Below are 20957 nucleotides of genomic sequence, written 5' to 3'. Positions count from 1 at the left end.
CAGACAAGCTTCAGTTGCATAGAAATTGCAACTGGATTTTTGTGAAGGACAGCAAGGTTTTGAGGAAGTATAATCGCCCCAAAGCAAAGTCTGCGTGTATATAGGCATCCCAAAAAGTGCACACAAAGCCTTATGAGATTTCCAGAACTCTAGTATACTTTTATTATTTTGTAAGGTTTTGGCATGTTCAAGCAAGTTTTGGGTAAGAATGAAAGAGTATCTCAAGGTTTTGTCAATGTTTAAACTATTTTTTGAATGGAGATTCGCATGAATTATCCAAGGGCGTTTGCAGGTTCAATGGCCCTCTCTGATATTTTATGGCCGATCCCTACATATTAAGATATTTTATTTTCTTATAAAAAACTATAGGCTGAATTACATTTTGGCATGGATATCATGCAATCATGGAACACTGCTAGAAGCTAGAAATGCACAGCTCTTATTCACATCACTGTATATACAAAGCTGCCCTAAAGGCATAAGCAACTGCCAACAAATTGAGATGTATAAAAAATGAGTGTTTAATAGGAAAAACCTTCCCCTTCCTACCCCAAATAAAATAAGATGTGGCACCCCATGTTTACTAAAATTGACCCCCTCCAATGGGGAGTGCTCCAAAAAGTAGAAAACACACAAACTCACGCACACAGAGGATAATCATTGTTATTTATTAGCTGTACAGCAGTATATTCTCCTTCCCATAGTCCAAACCCCATTATACGTTTTATGATGTTTTGTTTCATGTTGGTTTCCTAAAATAATGAAAAATATCACACAGTACAGCTAAGTACAAAAATGCATCAACCTAGAATTGGATAGCTAACCTGATAGCTCTCTTAAAAGCGATACATAGAACAAAAGTTCTTGGTTCTGAAATCAGCAAGACTGAGGCTCTATAAAAAGCTTATGCGTTTTTAACATGTGATGGTCTGATATACAGGCATCCTTTTTTTAAAAAAAATTTCACATTATTCTTTATTTTATTTTTTTAATTTTAATTAAACCCCAAATTTTATGATCACTGACCTAGTAAAATTTCCTGCCCTAGGTTTTGAGGGGCTGGGAAGCCCTATTACAAATTAACACCTTGGCTTTTTAAACACAGAATTCATAAACACACACACGCCTGAAGGGGTGAAAAAAGAGAGAAAGAGAGACAGAGACAGAGAGAGAGAGAGAGAGAGAGAGAGAGAGAGAGAGAGAGAGAGAGAGAGAAAGAGAGAAAGAGAGCAAAGAAAAGAGTTATGACAACTTGAAACTCAAAAGGGTGCTTTTTAAGGGACACACGTTTTGAGACCAAGTTCATGGACTAAGAAACTGAGCTGGGGTGTGGATGTCTACCACTTTTAACCCAGGTAGCGCTCTCTCACTGACTTGATAGGTTCCAGTATTTCATTCGGTAGCAATTCCTGCATAATTCCTAGTTGCAATAGTTAAAAATGACAGGTTTTTTTTTTTCCTTTCAAACTATAAGCCCCACCCCACCCCAAAAAACCTCTTAAATGGAAAAAAAAGTTTAAAATGTAAAAAAAAAAAAAGTTATTTACAAGCTCGATCATTACAAAGATGCCCTGCAGACAGCAAAGCATCTGGGAGAGACGGGATGATGGTATAAAGCATGCTGAACCTACAGTGCTGATGTGGCGCTGGGGAGGAGCAGGTTCGGGTAAGAAAAAGCAAACCTAAAATGCAATATCAGTTTTACAACCCTCCTGAGTCTGAATTTACAATTAAAAAAATCTCTAGACAAGAGGAAAGAAAAAAAAACAAAAAAAACGAAGCCGTGGGCTTCTAGAAATGCATAAACAGCTCCAGAACAGTCTGGGTGAGGTCCAGACGGAGAAAGCCAACCACAGCCTGGCACTAACAGTTAATTGGATTGAGTGATTTGCAAAAACGCCCTTGGGGAACTGAGAAAAATCAACCAGCAAATTAAAAATAAAAATCACCCCATGTTCCATGATCCGGTTAGGTAAACATTAAACATAAAGGGGGGTGGGTTGGGGGGGGGGGGGAAGAGAATGTTCTAGGCAAATCACATCCTATCATCATTTGAAGTTTTGTTTCCCAGGTTGTTTGGTAAAACGGTCTTTAAAAAACAAAAACACGATGCATTTCCCAAAGCCGAAAATAAGATAAGAAGGAAAATAAAATAATAAAATAAAACGGATTGAGCCAGTTCAGTTAAGAGCGTTAACCCTTCCTCCATCACCGGTCCATCATGCTAAGGATCATCTCTGGGGTGAGGTCTCCGTTGGGCGCTTCCACGGCTGCTGGCTGACTTCCTGGAGTAGCCCCGTCAGTCTCTGCTTCCGACTTCTTCTTCACTTCCACAATAATGTTTTCAATTGCACCAGTGCTCTGGTCTTTCACCTGAATGATTGCTGTAGCTAGTGGATAAAATAAAACCAAAACAGAAGGGAGAGGGAAGAGAAATCAGGTTCTGCCTGGACATCATTGTAAGTCACTGACCTGGTTTGCCCCTTGCTAGGCAATTTCCCAGCATCTAAAGCAAGGGTGTCCAACCTTGGCAACTTTAAGACTTGTGGACTTCAACTCCCAGAGTTCCTCAGCCAGCTTTGCTGGCTGAGGAACTCTGGGAGTTGAAGTCCACAAGTCTTAAAGTTGCCAAGGTTGGACACCCTGATCTAAAGCAAAAGTGGCTGGGGAATTCTGGGACTTGAAGTGCACAAGACTTATATTGTCAAGGTTGGACACCCCTGGACTAGATCAACCCAGAAAAGTCCTTCCAACTCAACACATTTCTATGAATCTTGCCTTAGTTACACAAGAATCACACAATATGACACGATGTAGAAAAATAGGGCTGGGGAATTTTGGCAGTTGAAGTCCAGAAGCCTTAAATTTGCCAAGGTGGGCTCTAAAGGATAGGGCCTTCTTTTCAAGAGAAGTCTGTTTCAAGTCTACATATGACACTACAGTTGAGTGTCACAATAATGGCCAGAGGAGTCCTCCTGTCCTATTGCATTTCTCGAGACTAAACGCTTCTGCTCCGGGTTTTAGATTAATCACAGCTTATGGTGTTGTTTAACCTGAAGCCTAAACCATGGTTAATGTTAATTACAGTAAGTAAAAGAGAGTCACAAGCCAGTGAATGTAAATTCTGACTTGCACTTTCCACTCATGGTATCTTGAAATCTGTCTACAGCAAAATCTTCTTGGCACTTCTTACTAAAAGTAGGGATTACGCAGGTCCCATACTCAACCTGAGCTGGCCTTATGCAGATGTAGCTTGTATTATCTGGTCCAAAAACAGCACCAGAGACCTCCAGTTATTTACTGAAGATACCTCCTCTTCAAGCTCCTCATCTCACCTGACTTAACTTTCCTCTTTATTTATAAGACTGGGCCCTGCAGTCATCTGTAGAAAAATGGCAAACTTACGCTGGGGCTGTTTGGGTTGGTTGGCTTTGCCTGGTGGACGTCCTCTCCGTTTCTTGGCTGGTGGAGGAGTTGGGGCCACAGGTTCTACTTCTGGCTCAGCCTCAACTTCAACCGCTGTTTCTTCTTCCTCTTCATTCTCATCCAATTCTGGTTCAGCATTTTCCTCTTTATTATGAGCAAGGATTTTTTTTAAAAATCAAGGCAATGAACAAGGAAGAAAATAAAATGTCAACTGCCTAACTATGTTCCCCTGAGGCAAAGCTGTTGGGTTAATGTTTCTACCAGAAAGGAGCCTTCCATTCAAAAGGTGGTTGGGCAACAGAAGGAAGCCAAAGTGCCACTGCCAGAAATTTCAGTTGGGTGAAAATTACTTTTGTTACTTGCAAAAGCTTTGATGGAAAAGTGATGACTGTGTGTGTGTAAATATGTTTGCATCCAAGTATGAACACACCATGATTATGTTTAGTTTGACTCTGTGAATGTTTTAAACTGAAATATGTCAATTATTATGAGATAAATTATTAATGGAATGGAATGGCAGAAAGCAATTCTGAAAATATTTTCCCTGAACAAGTTCAAATACACCAACAGCTTTCTTAAAAGAAGGAATGTCTCCCACCCTCAAACTTTTGCCCAAAGATCCTTGCTGTACTCTTATCAACATTTTTCTGCCACTGTTCAGAAACTGAAATGGCTGAGGTGGCTATTAGCAAGTTACTATTTTGTGCTCTGCAACAGCTGATAACACCTGCAGTGACTTTATGAATCATTCAGCAAGGTCAGGAGATCTAAAATATTTTTGGAGATGTTCTCTTTCTTACCACTGTCAGAAGAATCCTCTTTCTTGGAGCGCATCTTTCTCTTCCGCCCACGTTTTCCCTTCTTGGGCTCCCCTCCGTTCTCTCCTTCAACCCCATCAGGCCCTAAGCAATTATCTGCATGTCTGGCCATTGTGTTCTGGTGATAGAAAGGCAGGCAAATGTTAGATGTTGGCTGCATGCAATGAGAGGTATCTGAACAACCTCCCCCAGTGAATCAAGAAATTCATTAAAAAAACAACAACTGCCCTTCAGGTCATTCTTGACTCCTGGCAACTATTTGGACAAGCCCCTGAAGTTTTCTTGGAAGGGGCTCCTCACTGCTTTCCTCCTTGGGCTGGGAGAGAGAGTGACTGGTCCATGGTTACTCATTTTTAAAGGCAGAACTAGAACTCACAATCTCCCCCCCCTTTTTTTAAAGAATCTGCATTCATTGTCAGCTTTTGGAAGAGCCACCCAAGCTTGACGTGACCTGACCTCCGATCAAACTGCTTCAATTTGCAAGAACATGTGTGTTATGAGTCAAAGATAACATGGGTCCCACAGCTTCTGAGACAAGGGATAGAAAAGACACCCCCACACAACCACACAAAAAAAGTAGAAGGCAGCAGCGTGTAATAAAACAAGACCGTGCAGCTTCTGTTGGCTCTTTTCTGCCACGCCGAGTGGCACGCGAAGCTCCCCCTGTAAAAATGGGTGAGGGCTGGGCCTATTTGGGAGAGGATTTCAGAAGCTTTAAGAGGAAAGAAAGGGTGTCTCAAACATGTGCAAGGCTTGTTTGCACCCACCTTGTTCTTTCATCTTAATTTTCAAAAGTGGGAGGGGAAAAAAAACCTCTCTCCCAGCACTGTGTTCCAAGGCCATTAAAAGCTGGCAAATTGTGACAGTCCAGACCACATTTCTCCTATCCTTGCCTTGAAGTTTTGCCGCCCTCAAACAGTTCCCCGTTTTTAAAAGCGGCAAACGCCGTCCGGATGATTCCCACAGCAGGGTTTACAGACCATGAGCTCGGGCTGTTTGCCAGAAACGTAACACAGGGGGTTTTTTGGTAACCCACTGGCGTTAAGACACCATCCATCTCCTTCTCTTATTTACTGGTACTTCATTCGGAGCTCCCTGCAACACTTGTTTCCCACCCCAAAATCCTCCCATGTGTTCTGAGCACTTACACGGCGTGTGAATGTTTTGCCACACTTAGAGCAGACGAAGGCAGCTGGGACAAAGTTGGGATCATGGTAGCGCTTGAAGTGCATGTCAAGCAGCTGCTTCTGGCGGAAGGTTTTGTCGCAATGGCTGCAGGCGTAAGGCTTTTCTCCAGTGTGGGTTCGCTTGTGCATGATCATGTGCCGTTCCTGGGAGGAATCAGAGGGCAGGATATCAAAGGGGGGGGGGGGGACGCAGTGACCCACAGGTAGCCTAAAGGTGGTAAATGAACCGATCCCAGTTTCCTTGTGAGGGTCCATGCTTACCTGTCGGCACGCATAGTCGCACTGGTCGCATTTGAAGCGCTTCTCATTTTTGTGAGACTTCTGGTGCTGGATGAGCGCGTATCGCTCGTGGAACACGGCGTCACAGTAACGGCACTTCTTGCCCTGCTCAATGTAGGAATGCTGCTTCCGCAAATGGACACCTGGAAAGAGACAGTCACGTGGAACCCTCCGTCTTTAAATCACCATCAACTGGGGAGGAGACTGAGGGATGCAAACATCTTCCCTGTAGCCGATTGTTATATTTAACTGAGCCACCAGATTCCTGCCTGATGATGTGAAGACAAAAACGTTTAAAAATGCTAGGATCTAAGCCAGCTGGGTCTAGTGGTTGAAGCACCAGGGTTGAAATGCTGAGTTCTAGTCCCACCTTAGGCACGAAAAGCTGGATGGGTGAATTTGATAAAGAGTCTGCCTCTCCTTTTTCGCAGAAGACTCAACTCCCGCAACGCTCACCTAAGTCGCTCTTTCGTGCAATCACTGTGTCACAGTGGGGGCAGTGGAACTTAGCCACATTTTCCGTGTGCTTCTGCAGGATGTGCATCTTCATGGTCCCACTCTGGGTGAAGCGAGCATGGCATAACACTCGTAGGGCTTCTCACCTTTGGGAACCAGGGAGAGAAACGGTTAGCTCTGGGGAGGAAGGCATTGTGGATTATGGGATAGAGAAGAGGAGCTTGGATAGATGGTTTAATCCCAGTTTGTCATATAAGCCAAAATCAAGACTAGGTTTTGCTGACAAACAACATGTGCACTGTTTGTTTGTAGTTTCCTGATCCATTCTCCTTTTTAGACATTCTTACATTTATTTCAGTTGGTTATAGCTTTCCTCAATCTTTTTGTCCCGGAGGAATCCTTTACATTATTTTCAGTTCTCAGGGAGCCCCTGAGTAAAAATTATGATATCTACATCCCATAGTATGCTACCAGAATCAGTAAGTTGAGTTACAATGTGTAAAAATTCCCACCATTGTGAGTGCTAACGTTGCACAGCATGCAAAGTAAAAACAACAACACACAATTATTTTCTTTTCCAATTGAGAAAGGCTGGGTTAGAATCTTGGGCAGAGCACAAATTAGGAATACAACAGAAATCTATAAAAATGCAAAATCTACATATCTTGCTTCACACATCATACTGTATCATAATTGCAATCAAGTCAAAAACATGATTTCAAACTCTGCTTAACTGACCAAAACAAACTGTAGGTACTGTAACAAATATGAGCTTCCTAGTTAAGCAAACAAAGGAAAGAAAAGCAATTTTGTTTTAATCTATTGTGGAAATAGTCCCCAAATCTAATTAACTTGCAAAACATTTCCAGTTATACAGAATAAATGTTGTAAAACTGCTATAAGAGAACCTCTATTTCCAGTGCTTGCAACATGCTTTACAAAGGTATGAAATATCAAGAACCAAGCATGAAAGCAACCTGGAAAGGCTTTCTCGTTGCTTTTAGGGATAGGCAGCTTCATTTACAATGGCAGATGTTACCTAAACTCCCTGAAACGTTAAAATGAATGCCGCCCGTTGTAGGACAATCAAGAAATTGGACACAAGAGAGAGAGAGAGAGGGAGGGAGGGAGAGGGGAGAGAGGCAGAAGAGAGAAGAGAGAGAGAGAGAGAGAGAGAGAGGGAGGGAGAGAGAGAGAGAAGAGAGAGAGGAAAGAGAGAGAGAGGAGGAGAGGGAGGCAGAGGAGAAAGAGAAAGAGGAGGGGGAGGCAGAGGGAGAAAGAGAGGAAGAGAGAGAGAGAGGGAGAGGGAGAAAGAGAGGAAGAGAGGGGAGGGAGAAAGAGAGGAAGAGAGAGAGAAAGGAAGGGAGGGAGAGGGAGAAAGAGAGAGAGGGAGGGAGGGAAAAGAAAGGAAGAGAGAAAAGAGAGAGAGGGAGGGAGAGGGAGAAAGAGAGAGAGGAGGGGAGAAAGTGAGGAAGAGAGAGAGGAGGAGAGAAAGAGAGGAAGAAAGAGAGAGAGGGAGGGAGAGAGAGAGGCAGAGAGAGAGAGAGAGAGGAGGGAGAAAGAAAGGACGAGAGAGAAAGAGAGAGGGAGGGAGAAAGAGAGGAGAAAGAGAGAGAGAGAGAGGGGAGGGAGAGGAGGAGAGAGAGAGAGAAAGAGGGGGGGAGGGAGGGAGAGAAAAGGCGTTCAGCACATTTCAGTCATTTTTAACAAAGTGCAACCCGTACCAGAATGGGTCCTCATGTGCCTCTTCAGCTTGTAAGTGTCTCTGCTGGCGTAGCTGCACAGGCTGCATTGGAATGGGCGTTCCCCAGTGTGAGAACGAATGTGGCGTTTCAACTTGCTAACCTGAAACCCAAAGAATATTGAAGGGAGATTAGCAATGCGCAGATCACTATAGCTAAAAAGAATTTTATCATTCTGGAATGATAAAACGAAGAGGCCTTTCAATAAGGAAAACAGACGCAGGCCATCCTCAACTTCACAACAGTTGATTAGAGACCGTTCAAAGTTACAATGGCACTGAAAAAAGTGACATATGAAGTCTTTCACACTTACGACCATTGCAGCATCCCCAGTGGTCGTGTGATCAAACTTGGGAGGCTTGGCAAGTGGTTCATACTACGTTTGACATGTGTCCTGGGCTCATGTGATCAGCTTTTGCGACCTTCTGACAGGCAGAGTCCATGGGGAAGCCAGATTCACTTAACAACCGTGTTGCTTACTTAACAACTGCAGTGATTCACTTAACAAGTGTGGCACGAAAGGCACGAAAGGTGGCAAAATTCACTTAACAAATGTCTCACTTAACGACATAAATGTTGGGCTTAATTCTGATCAGTAAGTTGAGGACTACCTGCAGTATTTTAAGACTGGCTTGTAGACCAGTCCAATGGGATTAAAAACCACTTTTAAACTTTCCCCCCCTGAACAGCATGCAGTATTTCATTTATTCTTTGTGACGCAAAGGAGTATTCTTGAAATATTAAAAAAAAATAGTTCCTAGCTATCCAATAATGGCTCATATTTAAGAGAGGATCCTTTTAGACTATGATGGCCCAAGGAAGGAGCAGCACTTTATAGCCTGCAATGATAGAAGCAGGCAAGAGATTACCTAAGATTATTCAAAAGCCCAAATTATTAATATTGTAAAAATGCACTCTGGAATTATGAAATATTAAAAAAATAGACAAAGCTGCTTCTTGAAAGAGTCAATTGGCAGAGATTGTGAGGAAATCTATCCCTTGAAACATTATCTCTCTCCCTCTGATCCACAAATTCAGGATTCAGCAGCTACCTTAACTTTGAGCTCTTTAGCCAAAGTCTTCTGCTTGAACGTTTAATGTGAACGCACTTGTCTGAACCCTTTACCTTTAAAAATATTATTACTATAAGTTTTAAATTTTATCAGTCGTTTTAATCTGCTGCTGGTTGCTGACACAACACAACATTTTCAATATGGAAAAGCGGTGGCATAAAAATAAATCTACTGGGGTCCAAAGACCACCAGAGCATCCAGAATTATGAGCTCCTCTGTGGATAGCTGCATCCGAGAAATGTTATTTCATTTTCAGTAGTTGAAACACATTTGGAGAACTCAGCAATTCTGCTCACGAACCAGCCACAGGAAAATAATCCAGAGTTACAATTATAGGCTTGTAAAGTGTTTTCTCTTCTCTCAAACTTGCCTGTCACTCAACTTTGTTATAAAACCTTTTCATTTTGAAAGGTTGTCTGTAACCCTTAACGGAGCCCAAAAGATCATTTCAGAAAGATAACATGTTCATTTCTTCTGGGGTGAAATTATGCAGATGTTTGATAACAGTTTATATACCAAAGTAGATTTGTTGCATTTCTCCTGATCAATACGTTTTCTGAAACGACAATAATTTAAAAATAAAGGTAGTCCTCAACTTACAGATGGGTTCCGGTGATTGCCCTAATTAAATCATGAATCTCAAGCCAAGCTTCAAAAGAATCCAAAAGATTTATTAGGAGCAACATTTCAGCATTGACCCATATGAAGCCAATTCTGTGACACGTAATTTACAGCCACCTGTGACCCTATTTCCCCACTCCTCCCTGGGTGTGTCATAAATCAGATTCTCCAATGAAGCACCCAGTAGGCCAAGCTACAATCTCTGTAAGATAAGCGTGAAATATACTTCTGGTTTTACTTGCTTGGTACAGCTCCTTCAGGTCCCCCCTCTCCCCCGCTTATGGCAACTCAAAAACAGGCATAGGAATGCTTTACAAGTTGACAACAACCACAATTGAGTCCAAAATTTCTGTTGGTATGTGAGACATCGGTTAAATGAGTTTTGACCCATTTTACACTCTGAATCCCTGCAGTTGTTAAATTAGTAACATGGCTGTTAAGGGAATCTGGGTGGCCCACTGGCTTTGCTTATGAGAAGGTTGCAAAAGGGGATCACGTCACCTCAGGACTCTGCAACTGCCATAAATATGAGTCAGTTGCCAAATGTATTTTGATCACATGACCATGTGGGATGCTGCATAAGTCATAAATGTGAAAAACGATGATAAGCCACTGGGTTGAGCAAGAGTGTTTTGTGTTCCAATATCTCAGGGGCTGCCCCAAAGAAGAGGGAGTCAAGCTATTCTCCAAAGCACCTGAGGGCAGGACAAGAAGCAATGGGTGGAAAATAATCAAGGAGAGAAGCAACTTAGAACTAAGGAGGAATGTCCTGGCAGTGAGAACAATTAGTCAGTGGAACAACTTGCCTCCAGAAGTTGTGAATGCTCCAACACAGGAAGTTTTTAAAAGAGGTTGGACAACCATGTCTGAAGTGGTGTAGGGCTTCCTGCCTAGGCAGGGGGTTGGACTAGAAGATCTCCAAGGTCCCTTCAAGGTCCCTTCCAACTCTGTTATTCTATTCTATTCTATTCTATTCTATTCTATTCCTATAGAATAAAAGGAGTTAAGTCAAAATAATAAGCGTTAACAAGAATTTATAACTAATTGAGGCAGTTCACCCTTGACTTTATAAATAATCGAACAAAATCTAATGCTTTAAGATCTATGTGCTGAGAAATCCTAGCTTTGGATGTGGCAAAATTATATAATCCATAAAATGGTTTCCAAGTGACACTGAAATTAAACAAGGTAGATTTGCAACACATTTCTACACAGAAAGAGGCAGCCTTGAAGTTCCACTTTTTATCAGCCACAATGTACCTCAGAGGTCTCCAAACTTGGCAACTTTGTTTGAGGACCTCTGTGTACCTGAGCAATGGACCCACCTGAACATTTTTAAGATCCGGAAACAAACGTTAACTATGAAGGCAACTCTTTCAAAGCTCCAAGCAAAACACTGAATGGGAAAATTGGTGTAGCTATCGTAGAACAGAGCAATGATAGCAAACTAGACACGAAACGCACCTCCACGCTGGCGTAGTCACACATGGAACACTTGAATGGCTTCTCATGGGTGTGTTTGTAGCGACGATGTCGAACCAACTCTCCGCTTGTCACAAAGGCCATGTCACAGTCAGGGCACTTGTGAGGACGAGTACCTGATGGATGACGAAGATTGAAAAAAATTCAAATAGGCAACAGCTTCATTTGACTCCCAGTAACATGCGAGTCTCAATTGCACTGTTTTATTTTAAAAGGACACCACTTTATACGTAATATGTGTTCTGATTACAGGTAAAAGTATTTTCAACACAGCGGTCTCCCATCTTTCCAGCTCCGCAGACTGGCGGTAGCAGCGGCAGGGGAGAGGAGACGGGATGGTTTCACACACAATTATCGCTTTCACAAATTCAGCTTTGCGTGCACATGTGCGCTCGCCTACCCCTTCTGCGGCCTGGTTCCGAATGGGCTATGGCCCAGCACCGGGCCACAGGCTGGGAGTTGGGAACCCCTGTTTTAAAAGGCAGGTACCAAGAACTATTTATATGTATCTTATAGGGACGCAGTGGCTCAGTGGCTGAGCTTGTCAATCAGAAAGGTCGGCAGCAGTTCGAATCCCTAGCACCACGTAACGGAGTGAGCTCCCATTACTTGTCCCAGCTTCTGCCAACCTAGCAGTTTGAAAGCATGCAAGCAGAAAAATAGGGACCACTTTGGTGGGAAGGTAACAGCGTTCTGTGCGCCTTTGGCATTTAGCCATGCTGGCCACATGGACCACGGAGACGTCTTTGGCAGCGCTGGCTCTTCGGCTTTGTAATGAAAATGGAGCACTGCCCCCCAGAGCCAGAAATGACTAGCACGTATGTGCAAAGGGAACCTTTAACTTCACCTTATATAGCTCAAGATAATGTTCTTTTCTTATGCAACTGGTACTCAAAACAATTTATGTGCTATATATTTCTGATACACCACAAATGCACGTACATTCACAGCAGGGGCTCGATCAAACCTTCCACTTGCACCTCCCAAATCAGCAGTCACTGCAGGGAGCCTATGAGAAAATGGCACGACAGTGTCTCCTTTCACGGTACCTGTGTGAGTATTGAGGTGATTTCTCAGCAGTGTGACTGTCCGGAAGGCTCTGCCACAAAGGTGGCACTTGTGTGGCCTCTCGTCCGTGTGGCTTTTCATGTGACGGTCCAGGTTCGAACGCCGGGGGCAGGTGTAACTGCATAGTTCACACTGAAATGTCTTCTTCACCCCTATTCAGAAAAGGATGTTCATTGCTCTGAGGCAGAAACCTCTGCTGTCCATCACCCCCCCCCCCGCCCCCCAATTTTCATTTCTAACAGACAATATGCCCAATTAAAGGGAGCAGCGCATTTGAGGGAACCGAGAGAAAACTTTAGTCGTTATCAAGGACAATAACTTGATTTGTATCCTGTCTTTCGGCCTAATGGGCAGAATGTAGAGCAGGGGTGTCCAACCTTGGCAACTTTAAGACTTGTGGACTTCAACTCCCAGAATTCTGGGAGTTGAAGTCCACAAGTCTTAAAGTTGCCAAGGTTGACACCCCTGATGTAGAGGATCAGCTACATTAACCAGGCATGATATTCCCTCTGAAAAAAAATCGGGGCCGGCCAAAAGAGACCCCCCACCGCGCGCCAAGAAATCGCTGCCCAGCTCCCTTTTCCTGCCACTCAGTGGCCTCCGCTCGCACCGCCCGCCCGGCTCCGCTCAGGTATCCGGCTGTGGGCTGTCAGGAGTTGCTACCCCGGCGCGGCTCGCAGCGGTCCAGTCCCGCGTTGCCTCGGGAAGGGAAAGGCAAAACCAGGAGCCGCTGCTGCCGTTGCAAGTGCCGCCGCGGCTCTTCCTTTTTGCCTTTCCTTCCTGAGGCAACGCGGGACTGGAGCCACGCAGAGCCGCGCCGGCGGTAGCAACTCCTGACTCGGGGCCTCCGAGGGGAGGGGAAGGAGGAAAAGAAGGGGGGGAAAGGGGGGGGGCGATTCCCCAAAAAATCGGAATTCCAATTTTAATCGGAAGAATATCATGTCTGATTAACTAGGCCATAAAACACAACAGAAATCACTTGGGGGAGCAATCTTGTCTTTGCTGAGGGGAAACGGCTTACGGCTTCCACATCTGGCGCGTTGGTTACCCTGAAATCTATCCATGTGAATGTGAAACTCAACTTCTGTGAATCTCTGTGCCTAGAATTATACCTTTCAAGGAAGACCTAGGTCACAATTAAGCCATCATCAAGGCTAGTCTTTCTGAACCTGGCTGGGTTTTTAAATCAATTAAACCTCTGCCCCGGATATAGTTCAAGAGCCGTGGGATAATTAATATGCGGCACAAACCGCGAAGGTCTATCCACCCAGCCTCCACGCTCAACTGCCTAACGTACCTTTCTTTTTAATTTTTGTCGGTTTGGGGGGCTTCATGTTGCCCACCACTTTCTCGGCGTTGACGTCCGAAAGCAAGCCCTCCTGCTGCTCCTCTTCAAAATCATACACGGACACGTCCACGTCTTTCCCCTCCTCGGTGTAACGGAGTTTGCTCTTTTTGGTTTTCTTTGTCTTTTTGGTGGGGGGCTGATAGTCTGGGTCTTTCTGCCAGTTAGGATCCTCCTGAGGCTGAAGTTCCTCCTGCTCCAGGGTCTCCACCTCGCCATTGGCCCCAACCTTGACTACCTGGAAGCCTTCGGGCAAAGGGAGCGTGTGGCAGATCATGGGCTCCCCCTCCTGGAGGCCACCCTTGGAGACCTCGTTTTCATAGGCCCCCTGAAGTTCTTCTACGGACGTGGTAGCGACAGGGACGGACACTGGGACGGGCACTTGGACAAGCTGGAGCTCGCCCAGGTTGATGGGCTGTTCTTCCATGTTCACGACCTGGAGGGTGATTATTTGGGTGTCATCCACAGTGGCTTCGGCTTCTTGTGACACGGTACCTTCCATGACTTCCGTCTTCATGTGAAGCAGCGTTGGATCAAGCTGTTCCATCATGACCATCTGAACCCCGGCGTTAACCTCCTGTACTACCTCAGTCCCATCTGCTTGGCTGGGCGGCAGCGGGCAGACGTCCTCTTCCTGCCCGCCGTCCCGGCGTCTCTGGTAGGTCTTCCGTTCTTTGCCTTTAATGAAAGTTTCGGATTCTTCCCCAATGGTTTCAACTGCTTCTGCTTCCATGTCACCTTCCTGGTAGGGAAAACAAAAGGAAACAATCCACTTAAGCATGCGCTTTGGCACCTGGCATGAACCAATGCAGCAGATTCTCAGAACCCTTAAAGCAGGGGTGTCCAACCTTGGCAACTTTAAGCTGGCTGGGGAATTCTGGGAGTTGAAGTCCTCCAGGCTTAAAGTTGCCAAGGTTGGACACCCCTGCCTTAAAGCATTGGGGCCAGATAAATGTGAGACTGCAGCTGCTGGAAAAAGCGATCAGACTTCTAGTATTGTTAACCACTGCTATAATCACTCCAAAAATGACGTTTCTCAAGTGTCCTGTGCCTGTTGCAGTAAGAGGATCCAACCACTAGAGATCAGTAACGCGACAGTATCTGTTTCATAGCAGCGCCTCCCTACAGGATCCCAGCTCTTACTCCAATGAGAACTAGAAAAGATACTAGACAAGTTTGTAGACAGGAACAGGGAAGTGATAAATGACAGAGGGAAGAAGCAACACACGCTTCCCATACCCATGCTCACAATAGCTCTGTACCCAAGCTATTCTTGGGTACAGGGAACAAGAATGGAGATCACTGAAATGTGCTGAGCTGCAGAAGGACAACTGGGGATGGAGTCAAGAGAGGAATCAGCCTGTAGTCGTTATGTTCCCACAAGCAATCTAAATACAACCCCCTTGAATAACATTAATTATTATCTAGTATCAATTTAGAACTGACCATTAGTTGACTAGATTCTTGGGTATAGGCAGGGGCAATAAATCAGTTTAATTGGAATTTAACTTGTGGTCCTGATTCTTCGTGCTTGACAAGAGCCCCAGAAATCAGAAATGTTAATATTCAACTTTTGCACCAAGCACAATTGACTATTTTCTTTGCAACCCACAATTAAAAAAAAGAAAAACCACACAAACAAACAACCCACCCCTCCAATTCCTTAGACATCTGGAAGGGGGACTTGTTTTGGGAATTGCTTCTTTTTTTTTTTAAGAAAAGGAGTGAATTAAGCATAGGAGAGGGTGATGATGCCATTTTATTTTAATGTTCTGATCTTGGAATTGCTTTGGTGATGACTAAGCTCCCGCCAAAGGGAACTAGGGAGGCATAAAATTGGTATTGTAACATAGAATGTTCCTATGGTATTAACTAAATTCCTAGATATGTCTTTTAAAAATGTATGGAAATAGAAGTATTCAGATCTGTGAAGAAGCCTCTCTGAAGATAGCTTTTTTTTTTGTTTTAGTAAATCCCTTTTGCCATATAACAGCTGCTCACCATTGTGGCACATCAGTCACATAAACTATCTTCTTTGTTTTCTTTTTCTCCCAAGATAATTTCTTTTCTTATTCTGGTATGACTTGTTCCTCCACAGGCATTGTACCCTGGTCTGGTTATCTGCAAAGATGAAGAAAGGCTTAAAAAGACTGAATAACAATACACTTTTGGTCAAGAATAATTGACATAAAAGTAGCAATAACTATTTAGATAGCTTTGAAAAGAGGACAAGATCATCAATGTAAACTATAATTAAGTATCTGCCACGTAATACATAGAAAACTCTTTATTTCAAATAAACATAATTCTAAATGTCACTAAGCAGCGGGAGATAATTGTGTCCAGAAACCCCAGGTGTTTGTCCACTGAATCTTTTCTCTACTCCACCTACAATTCCTGCAGGTTTTGTTTTCAGCTGAAACCTGGAACAACAAAAAGATTTCATGACTTATTTCTGCCAAACCAATCCAAAGAAGGATACATTGTTTATTCCATCCAAAACAAAATGCATATTCCAAATGAAACACACGTTCCATTTGGTGTGTATTTTCATTCTCATTTTTTTCTTAATCCAAATGTCAATAAAAAACATCGTACTTCTAGCACTTTGTAGGACAAATGTGCATGGTGTAAAGACAGGAATATCACCCAGCCACTCATTTCCCTATTTTTTTTCAGCAGCCAACATACGTTTTTATAAGAAGAATAAGCAGAATTAAGTGATATTTTGTTAGAGCCGAAAGACAAAATTGACAGTGTTCCTTTAAGCTGGAGATGAAACCAGAATTTCCAGAGGGAGAACTTGCCTGAAGGTGCACCATTTTAAACTATGGTACCCTCAAGGCTCCCTGTCTAGAATTGGTAGGGAAGGCAAGAGGCTAAGCAGAGGAGGCCACTGAAGAAGTACCACGATATTAAGGGGTTCAATGGCTAAGGGCCTTAAAGAGGACAATGGCAGACTAATGGTTGGTATGGGGGACCTACTGAAGGGAACCTAGCGGTCAAGTGCGACTGAAGAGGCCATAGCGCCCCTACCAAAGTGCGTCAAGTGGCTGCCAACTTCAAGATTTTGTCCATTACTGTAAACAAATAAAAGAACTGGATCCAATGGTGCAGGTAGTCCTCGACTTACAACAGTTCATAGTGACCATCCGAAGTTACAACAGCACTGAAAAAAAGTGACTTATGGCCGTTTCTCATACTTTTATGGCCATTGCAGCATCCCTGTGATCATGTGATCAGGCATTTGGCAACTGACTCACACTTATGACGGTTGCAATGTCCCCGGAGTCATACGAGCCATCTTTTGTGAACTTCTGACAAACAAAGTCAATGGGAAATTCGGATTCACTTAACAACTATGTTACTAACTTAACAACCGCGGGGATTCACTTAACAACTGTGGCAAGAAAAGTTGTAAAATAGCACAAAACTCACTTAACAAATATCTAACTTAACAGAAATTTTGGGCTCAATTGTGGTTGTAAGTCGAGGACTACCTGTAATTTAGTGTGTGTGTCTTTGGGCTTGACACAGCCTGAATTGGTTTTCTACTCTAAGAATTTATTTATCAATCTGTTCTGATTGTACCATCCAAATAGTACAAGTTGCCTGTGACTTACATGCAGTAATTCGATGCAGTTATTTATATGTGTTTAAAAGGATCTTTTAATATAATAATGTAAAATAATATATTAAAAAACCTTAAAATAAAATATTAAATGTGATTTTAAACTATTGATCTCATTTCCAGTCCAAATATTTGTACAGTAAATTCCTAAAATATTATTTATGGCTCAAAAGAATTCAGAATATTTCAATTAATACATCAAGTCCTGTCAGAAACACTCAGAGGTACATTCAGTCTTTTGCAGAGCTGCTAAATGAAAAGCCAACACAATTATGTTAGAAGTACAGATGGATACTAGATAAATCCAGACACTGAATGTAAGACTAGATAAGGATCTGATTCCATGGCAGGGTGAATGCAGTTAAGTTAGCCAATTGACAGGAGAGCTCAGGGATTTTAAAGGCCTACACAAAACCCAGGAGATTATTTCCAAAGCGAGGCAGAACATAACAGTTGGTAATTCTGAATCATATTTCACAGTATGCTGCTAATATCAGGTCACAGGAAGAAAGTATCTCCAATATTGTAAACCATTCAGCAAAATGTAGTAAGGAATTAGCCCCCTCTAAATCAATGAAACTGCAATGCAGGTCAAAACTCTTATTTGTTGTAGTAATATAGAAGTCATGTAATACTTGCTATGCTGATTCAATCGCTTCCAAACTTTAACCAAGCCCTAACCTTTTGTTCTTGTGTGTTTTTAAAAATTCTTTATTGAAAGGATAGGATACAGAATATAAGCAAACTACCAAGATACATAACCATAACAAAAGTAAAGCAAACACTAGATAAAAATGATAAAAAGACAAGGAAAAGAAAGCAAACATATCTACATTCTACCGTGTTTCTCATATAATAAAGCCGGGTCTTTTTTTTTTTTTGAGCCCCGAAAAGACGGCTAGGCCGTCTTTTCGGGGGTGACTTAATTCCCCCCCTTGCATCTTAGGGCAGGCAGCGAGGGCTTGAATGTTGACCTCGGCGCTGGGGCACTTTGTATCGGGGTCAACGCAGGCAGCACCATATCCGGGTGTGCAACAAAAGTACTTCCTAATAGCAAGCCCACCCACCATTTCCCCCCATTTCGCATGTTTTAATATAGGCCTTAATTTGGGGGGAGGGCCTTAATTTCATTTCATGCCTATAAAACATGCTGGGACTTCCTATTGGGGGAGGCCATATTGTTGGAGAAACAGGGTATATATTAAACTAGTCACTGTTTTTACAAAAATACAATATAATAGTATTGTCAAATACATTCAATACTATATTAACGGTATACAAAAATTATAAAATATCATAACATCTATGCCAAAGAACCTATTGATTTATACTGATTAGTAGAAAATATTGCTTTTCCCAAGACAGAGAAGTTACAGATTTTCAAAACCCAATCTTTAATATCTGGAATACGATCACTTCTCAATATTGTTCTTTTAGTCACCCTCACCATGCACACTAGAATAATGATTCCTCAAAGACAGAGATTCTGTCTATGTAAGTCAGGTTCTATTTATATAATATTACTTGGTACATAATATTCAACATCACATATTTAATATTTAAAGATTTCCCCCATAAATCATATACATTATTGAACTTCTAATAAAGATATGTTGTGGACTTAAGTTTTAAAGATACTTTTTTGTAAAATTCAGTATTAGGTTGAAGAGTGCAGAATGGTAATTTAAAAATCATATGAGGTTCATCTATTTCATGGTGAAGGATTAAAATGAAAAAGAAGCCAAGTGTAACAATAAAAAGAACAATTTAGTTCTTTGGCAACGAATCACACTTTAGAATAGCTGAGTAAACAGACTGAACAAATGGATATTTGAGAACTGTATTTTTAATACAAATAACTAAGCTATCTGACTGAAAAGACTTTACATAAAATTATCTAAAGATAATTATTTAAAATTATATTTTGGAAACCCTTAACTGGTTTTTATATGTAAGAATTGTAAGTAGAATTGTAACCCTCAGGGTAAAATAGCAATTGTCCCCACTGTCAAAAACCTGTTGAAGGTGCTGCTTTAATGAATATCCACCACCAATCTATGGATCCCTACTTTCATGAGTAACCTGGACAAGTCCAATAACTTCTGTCCATACTGATACTTACTTTAACCTTTTCATTCATTTAACACACCTAACCCTTCACTTCCCTGCATGTAATCATATGTTCAATCCACAGCGTATTTCATTTTCCCTTTGGTTTTAATACTATTTATGCCATTCAGCTCACACACCTACTTTTTTCATTTCAATTCAGAGTATTCTATGTGCCATGGTTATTATCACACAGACCCATCCACAATGATCTCTTCCACCCACCATGGCTTGGCTTAATTCAGGTTTTCTCCTAATACGTTTTAGCAACATAAGGTACAGATTAGGTCATCAGTCTTAGTCACATGTTCATTATGTGCAAATGTTTTGTGCTAATGGTGAAGACAGTAATACTCGATTTTGGCACATGTTGACTAACATGCACAAAACCAATCAAAGCCCAATTTTGCCCTAAATATATTAACAGAATTTTATGCAGGGCGGGATTTCTACTATCTAATCTAGAAATTATCTTGTAGACCAATATACTAGGGCTCAAATTCCCTCAATCAAGAGATATTTGCAGTCATACTGAAAGATATTAAATTCACACTACATTTAACTTACAGCCTAAAAATATTCAAGGTAGTGTTTTTATAATTCTAAATCAGATACCTGTTAAAACTGGAAATAACTGCTTTTGAACACAGAGGAGCACCTTTGCGTCTCAGAGCAAAGCAAGCCTGTGATGTAACCCAAGATTTAATCAGAGGCATTTGCCCTCCATCCTTCTCATGAGTTTTTCCCAGAAGCAACCGGTTGGCTTTTGCGAAAACAAGACTTAAAAGAGGCCTTCGGTCTGATCCTGCCCAGCTTCTCCTATTTATTACAAACCGCTCTTGGGCTATTATCTCTGATCTTGCCCTTGCCTAATTTGAGGAAGAGAGTCAGCAGCAGGCCTACCAACTTTCCACCACCACCAGCTGCTCCCTGGTGGGGCATCCGCTTCCTTCCTCCTCAACTGTCAAACCTTCCAATCCAGAAAGCAAGGCAGCCCAAAACGGGGTGTAAAATAAATAAAATAAAATAGGTGCATTTCTACCCACTGGGATCAATTCCTTCCCTAATATCAAAGCAGAAAGAGGGGGGGGGGGGGGGGGAGTCGCAAATTTCAAGGCTGCCAGCATTAAACCCCGGGAACATATGGCACCAAGATGGGCAGAGAGAGAGAGAAAAAAACCCAGCAGCAGCAGCAGCAGCCGCCTGTGCCTGGCCTCCATTTCCCGGCTGCCTGAAATGCAGACCCACCGGATCCGAACCGAGGAAAGGCAGATCCAATGGATCCTAATGGGGAAAGGCAGATCCAACCGTTCCTAATGGGGGAAATGCGGACCCAAGGGATCCGAGGGAAGGAAAGGCAGATCCGAGGGATCCTCACTGAGCCAATGCAGACTCCATAGATCCGAATCGAGGAAAGGCAGACCCAGCAGATCCGAATCGAGGAGGGGGCGGCGGGGAGAGCCAGAGCTGCCCATGGGGGGCCCGGAAGGGAGAAGATCCGGGGTTCATCGGCGTGGCTGGGTCAGGGAGGAGGGAGAGCCTTCTCGTCCCGTCCGCTGCCCGTCTCCCCTCGGGGGTCGCGGGGCGAGAGGCGGGGGAGGGGCGGGAGAGGCAGGCGAGCCCGGCGGCGGGGCGAGCTCGGGCGTCCCCGCCTGGCGCTCGCCCGCGCTGCATGGCGCTGCAGCTCAGCCTGCCTTGCAAGAGGGAGCTCGAGTCCCGC

The 20957-nt window shown here is 43.1% G+C and overlaps 1 protein-coding gene across 1 annotated transcript; it reads right to left on the bottom strand.

Moving 5' to 3' along the window:
* Positions 1–649: 649 nt before the first annotated feature.
* Positions 650–20733, bottom strand: CTCF (CCCTC-binding factor). Its single transcript, XM_087971545.1, is given in 13 exon segments — positions 650–2390; positions 3406–3570; positions 4227–4362; positions 5393–5575; positions 5693–5853; positions 6167–6292; positions 6295–6312; positions 7891–8011; positions 11067–11200; positions 12134–12304; positions 13450–14239; positions 15499–15618; positions 19853–20733. Coding segments are annotated over 12 exon segments (2190 nt in total). The 5' UTR covers positions 15502–15618; positions 19853–20733; the 3' UTR covers positions 650–2208.
* Between the last annotated feature and the right edge of the window lie 224 nt (positions 20734–20957).

This window comes from Notechis scutatus, chromosome 9 (assembly GCF_049901735.1).
Source record: "Notechis scutatus isolate UNSWTSFEM ecotype Mainland chromosome 9, rNotScu1.2, whole genome shotgun sequence".
NCBI classification, from domain to species: domain Eukaryota; kingdom Metazoa; phylum Chordata; class Lepidosauria; order Squamata; family Elapidae; genus Notechis; species Notechis scutatus.
The sequence above is the reverse complement of the archived record's forward strand: the minus strand, read 5'-3'. Positions and strand labels throughout refer to the sequence as shown.